Genomic DNA, 6,000 nt, shown 5'->3' with positions numbered 1-6,000 from the left:
ACAATACCCCTGGGAGAGCTGGGGTTTGGAGAGGGGGAAAGTCACCCAGTGTCACACAGCTGGGGTGGCAGGGCTGGCCTGGCGGCAGTGCTGAAGGGGACAGGAGGACCCTGAGACAGACACCGGCTCTGTGTCCTCAGATCTGCCCAGGAAGAGCAACAGCCCCACCCAGGCTGCTGGAGGACTTGAGCTGGCAGAGGGCATGGTGTGGAGGAGGGGGTCCTTTATTCTCCTCTCACCCTGGCGGAGGTGGGTCCCCTCTCCACTCCCCTGCTGGGCCCGACTGGCAGCCACCTGCTTTCAGGCCAGCGACTCTGGCCATTCCACACATTGAGGGCAGGCACCCCGCAGGGAATTCTCTAGATGCCAATCAGCAGGAAGGGGCTTTGTTCTGGGATTTGCCCTGCACCCCAAATAAGACAGGAGGTCTGGCCTTGGTGGTCTCTGTTCCTGCCTGTCCCTCCCCCTTCACATCCATGGTCCCCGACCCCAAGGACTGGCATTTTGTTTTCTCTGCTCCATCTCAGAGGCCATGGTCAGGGGGCATGGGCTGGCCCATAGGGATGTGCTTTGACTTCTACACTATTCAAAAATCCAGTTAACTCGTTGCCAAAATTTAAAACATGGACAATTTCACGTAACAACTGGGATTTCCAGTTTTTCTGCTGCCTCTCCCTCCCTCCCCAGGCAACATCATTCATAGATAGCAAGAGTTGACTGGAGCTGAGGACCGGACGCCCCTTGACAGGACTCTCTGCCCCCTGCCTCCTCTCCATCACCGTGGGTCCCACAGGAACACTAGGGACCATCTGAAGCCCAGTGCTGCTCAACTTTGGATGCACAATGGACTGAGCTGGGGGGCTTTACAAACTCAAAGACACCCTGGACCACTTCCTTGGCCTCCCTGGGGTGGGACCAAGGCATGATGTTCTTAAAGCCCCGCAGGTGACTCAGGTGAGCAGCAAGGTTGCGAACAGCAAGAGCTGATGCTGGGCTTTGCAGGTGGGTGGCTGCTGACAGTCTTGCTTCGTTGTGGTTCCCCATGGCCCTCAGCAGGAGCCCCACCTCATGACAGCCCAGGCTTTGGTCAGAAGAGGGGCCCCTGCGCCGTCTCCCCTGGACTGATCTGTTTGCTCACTGTGTGATGCTCCGTGTCTGGGCCCAAATCCTGATCTTGGCCGAGTGTGCCAAGTGGGAGCGGCCCAGGGCTGCCGTCTCCGAGGCAGATTCACTCCTATATATGGTCACCCGGGAGTCCCCCCGCTGAGTGAAAGCGTGACCTCATCTGCCGACAATCTCACCCAGTCTGGGGCCAACTTGGGGAGGGCCGTCGCCCTGGAGAGTGTCCAGATGGGGGCAGAGAGGCTGGGAGGAGGCAAATCAATGGCATGGAGGCAGGGCAATTACAAGATGACCCAGACCCAGGGGAGCTGAGGCCAGCCCCAAGTCTCTCTGATGCCTGCCCCGTCTCCTGCCTCTGAAGGAGTCCAGCCTCTCCACACGCTTGCGTGAACAAGGAAACCTGTGAGCCTCTTTTGCTTTTAAAAGTCCTTTTAATACAGCATGAAGAGGCTATATTTCTATAGGCGAGCCGTATACAGATTCTCCAGGAATAAGGCACACAACGGAATGCCATCCCAAGGGCTGCACTTCGGAGACGTCGGAGCCTTCTCCACGCACCTTCCGAGCTGGGCCCACGGGTTCTGTTTTGTCTTTTTAGCTGGACTCACACGTATGGACAGACACAGACACAGACGGGGTCACCGCATGGGGGTGGAGGAGGTCGGACGGCAAGGTTGGCAACAGAGAAGGATAAGCCCTCTGCCACAGCCCCCAGGGGACCGCTTGGCCATCTCACTGAAGGCTGGAACACCCCCATTTCAGGGTTAGTCGTTGGACTGAGCTACAATGTAGTGAGGTTGGATTAAATATTCGTTTAGAGTAGATTCAAGTCTATTAGATGCTGGAGGGCTGGTGTAAGGGCTCCGGTTGACATTTGCAAGTTCAAGGAGCATGGCCTGGAGGAGGCGTGGCTCAGATGGCAAAGCTCCCGAGTGGCGAGGTCAGGCTTTGCCCCACTTCTTCTTCCCTCCTGGGGCCCTGCTGATCAAGAACCCTCCCACCAAGCCAAGACGCTGGTGGACCACAGAGGGGCTCGTTAGTCAAATAAGCTGCTTCTTCCCCTCGCCCACTCCCTGCCCCTCTACAAAATTAATAAAACCGTAATAACAAGATAATAAGAAGAAGGTGCAAGAGAACGGATTACAATGCTGTTTGTTATCCTCAGTGGAAGAGGCACAAAGGGGTCACCATTCCCTTTTTCACTATGTATCGAATTATAGCTTCCCTTAAAAAAGGCAATACTTTCCAAAATACACATATGTATAAATACAGGACAAGAACATATTAATAAGTCTAAACACTTGAATAATATGCTGTCTACTTAATACTGATATTTTCATCCAGGGAAAACAACACAGAAAAACAACAATATGGCTTAAAGAATTGCAAAGATTTTTTTTTCCTCATCAGAATTATGTACCAACTTCATATAATATTCTATGTAGACAATATTTCCTTCTGAATGTAGTTCAGTTGCATATTTTTACAGACCAAAGCATAGTAAAAAACAAACAAAAACCAACCAAAAACCCAATAACGGGAAACAGAAAAGTTCTCACCATAAATATTTTCTTGCAGCTCAACCAGAAGGTGGCAAAATACTTCCAGAAATCTTTGATATTCTCTTGCCCTCCTGAAAGTTCTGAAGTTTTGAAAATGCCTCTCTTTTTGTTGTTTGTTTTAATCTCAAAAATCAAACAATTACATTTTTCTTTTCTTTTTCTTTCTTTTTTTTTTTTTTTTTAAAAAAAAGGCCCTCAAATATATACAGACAAAAAATTTCTGTGAAGATTTTTTCGGGAAAAGCTACCAAATTCAGTGTTGTGAGAAAAACTGGTAACCATGCAGAAATTTTAACATCTATGAATTTTTTTTCCAAAATACACACATATTTTTTTTAAAAAAGGAATTCTGTGTCAAGTATAACTCAAAATAAATACAAATTCACAAGTAGAACTATTGAATACTTCATATGGGGTAAACACCATTATCTCCCAACTAGATCGCTAGATCTACCAACTGCAAGCGATTGTCCCTTTTGAACGTACTAAAACCACACACTTTCCTGTCCCCTGGGCTCCTGGCCCTCTGAGCACTTAATTCTCAATGGCACCTGGCCTGCATGGCAGGGGTTTTGCTGACCACAGAGAGTTCCCCAGTTCAGCCAGAGCCCAGTCAAAGGGAGTATGGAGGGTGGGCCTCAAAGCGGGAACCCCAGCCCCCAAGGTGGCTGGCTCTGCACAGATGGCAGGGCAGTGGCTACCTGCTGAACAACTCACTGGCAAGGTCACTTTAGGGTGATATCCCAACTCCCCTTAGCCTATGCAGGGAATCCCTGGCCTCGAGTGGTCTGGGGCCTGGGTTAGTTTTAGGGTGTGGGCCCCCCCACCTTTGCAGCACAGCTGGCAGGCCCCAGGCATCCTTGGGCCAAGGTCCCCCATGGCCGGGTCCCTGGAAGGGATGGCACAGGCATGCCGCCCACCACTGCGAACATTCTCTTTAGCATTGCGGTAGGATGACTGTCAGTGGCAGCTTCTCCTTGGGGACAGAAGCCTGGGCCGGGGCCAACCCCAGCTCACCTCAACACCTTGGAGAAGACGGGGAACAACGTGCTCGGGGAGTCCTCGGTGGCAGTCCCCAGTGGTGGCAAGGGTGTCCACAGCCTGCTGCCTGGCCTGGAGCAAATACACCTTTTTTAAGTGCTCAGAGAGTATGGCCCCTCAAATCCACCCTGCAGCTCCCTGGCTGCAAATACACTCACTCCATCTTTTCAACTCGCTCCCTGGACCCCTGGTTAACACTTCACCGTAACTCCTCAGTTGTACAAAGCATTTTCATTTGAATACAAAAGGCAACTGGACACCAGATGGGCATCCTTGAGCCATGGTAAACACTGAATTTCAGGCCCATTTCTTGGTCTGATTTTTTTTTTTTTTCCCACAGAGGCATAATGTAGGGGCAAAATCAAGAGACCCAGTTCTGGCAGCCAGGAGAAAGGAAGGGTCATGACCATGGAAACGGGGCTTCTCATCTGGGAGAGAGAGGAGCGCACGATCCCGCCGCCAGCCAGGACAGTGGGCTCCCTGGCCAGGGACGTGCCACGAGGCCTCTCTGCTCCCTTGGGAGGTAGGAAATTATTGTCCCCATTTTAGAAAAGAGGGGTTCTGTGGCTTGTCTCAGGGTTCTCCATGTGAGGGGCTAGGAGACCGAGGTGAGAAGGAGGGGTCTCCTCCATGTTTGCAGGGGTGGGGGATGAAAAGCAGGGCTGGGGCTGCAGGGGCCAGCAGGGGAGGACTCAGCATCCCTCAGCTTGACTTCCTAAGACACCAAGTGAAGGGTCACGATGCGGGGTACCTGGCACCTGGGAGGTTTCTCCCACCATTCTGGGTGAAACTCCCCAAATAAAGCTCCAGGACACAGCACCGGCCAGCCTGAATCCCAGAACGACAGAGCTGAAATGGGCCCTCTGCTCTCTAGTGTTATGCTGTCATTTAACTAATGGGGAAACTGAGGCCTGGAGATGCGAAGTCCTTGCCCAAGGTGACACAATGCATCGGCAGCAGGGCAAAGACTTGAGCCGAGGTCTCCAGAACACCAGGCTTGTGTCCTTTCTGCTAGAACAGACACGCTGGGCTTCCACACTGGGCCCAACTACCTTGATGTGGACCCCCAGAGTGGGTGGGAGGCAGAGGGGAAGGAAAGGGAGTGGGGCTGACAAAACCTAAGGCAGTCTGTTGGGGGTCGTGGGAGGGGCTGCCCCACGTTCCCCAGGACACATCTGTCCAGCGTTCCGTGCCTCCCCTGCGCCTAACCCCTCCTATCTGGGTCCATAGGGTGGGAAGGGGGGCACACCCAGGTGCAATGCCAGTGATGTCAGAGGGGGTCAGGATTTGGGGCTTAAGGCGGGCAAGGGACAGAGAGGTCCACTCCCCAGCAGCTGCTAGAACACATGTCCCCTTGCCACAATTGCTGACTCAGGAAAGAAACAGGGATTTCCGAGAGTGGCTTTCCATACAGGGCAAACCGGAAGGTTCTGGGTAGGGGCAGGCGGCCTGGCTGGTCTGGGGGAGGTTTGGGATTCACAGTAAATTTAGTGCACCTGTGGCCAATACAAGGCTGCTCACCCCAAAGAGGCTCTCAGAGGAGAGCCTGTGGGGACACCCAGGGCTCCTAGACATGGGCTTTTGCTTGCCTTTGTCCCTTCCACTGAGACCCCAGGCCCACCTACAAAGAGCCCCAGACTCCCTGCTTTCCCTGGCCTGTGGGGGGCAGCAATGTCAGTAACACTGTTTGTCAACACACACAAGACAAGGACGCTAAGAGCCCCCGGCCCAGCCCCGCAGGCCTGCGAGGGCACCCCATGCACAGGGCAACACGCAGCCCCTCGGAGTAGCACAGGGAAGCAGCGTCTCCTCGGGCTGGCGGGGGGCGGCTCTGGGTGTGGGCGGGCAGCCGGTCACTGCACGCGACGGCAGTAGTAGCCCAGGACCTTGCACTTCTCGCAGAGGTGCTGCGGGTGCTCCTTGCTCTGGTCAGACACGTCCAGGCCATCGGGCTTCTCCAGGGGTCTCTGCAGAGAGAAGGAGGAAGGGGCCCAGGGGAGTGAGGGGAGAGAAAGACAGAAACACAGAGACAGACAGGGAGAGACACACAGAGACAGACAGGTAAGACAGGTACACAGGGAGGGGACCAGACAGACGAGAGGCACACCTCTACAGAGACAGAGAGAGACACAGAGAGGGAGAGACACACACCCGATGAGGGGTGGGGAGAGGGCGCCTGTGGTCACAGGTTGTTTCAGCCAAGGTGCCGGGGCCCTCCTGCTGAGCCCGCATTGCAGGCGTCTGAGTCCTGGCACACACAGGTGGGGCCCTGGGC

The 6,000-nt window shown here is 53.8% G+C and overlaps 1 protein-coding gene across 2 annotated transcripts in view; it reads right to left on the bottom strand.

The window, feature by feature from the left end:
- Window positions 1-1,533: 1,533 nt before the first annotated feature.
- ZCCHC24 (zinc finger CCHC-type containing 24) overlaps window positions 1,534-6,000 on the bottom strand; it is a 63,230-nt gene continuing 58,763 nt past the window's right edge. The window contains exon 5 of one of the 2 annotated variants that reach the window (XM_063727595.1): window positions 1,534-5,692. In XM_063727595.1, coding sequence (XP_063583665.1) covers window positions 5,655-5,692 — 38 coding nt within the window. In that variant the 3' untranslated portion in view covers window positions 1,534-5,654. The remainder of the gene's footprint in view (window positions 5,693-6,000) is intronic. The other variant, XM_002820784.6, reaches the window with a different exon arrangement.

Source organism: Pongo abelii, chromosome 8, assembly GCF_028885655.2.
Source record: "Pongo abelii isolate AG06213 chromosome 8, NHGRI_mPonAbe1-v2.0_pri, whole genome shotgun sequence".
Taxonomy (NCBI): domain Eukaryota; kingdom Metazoa; phylum Chordata; class Mammalia; order Primates; family Hominidae; genus Pongo; species Pongo abelii.
Note: the sequence above shows the minus strand (reverse complement) of the source record. Positions and strands in the feature narration are given on the sequence as shown.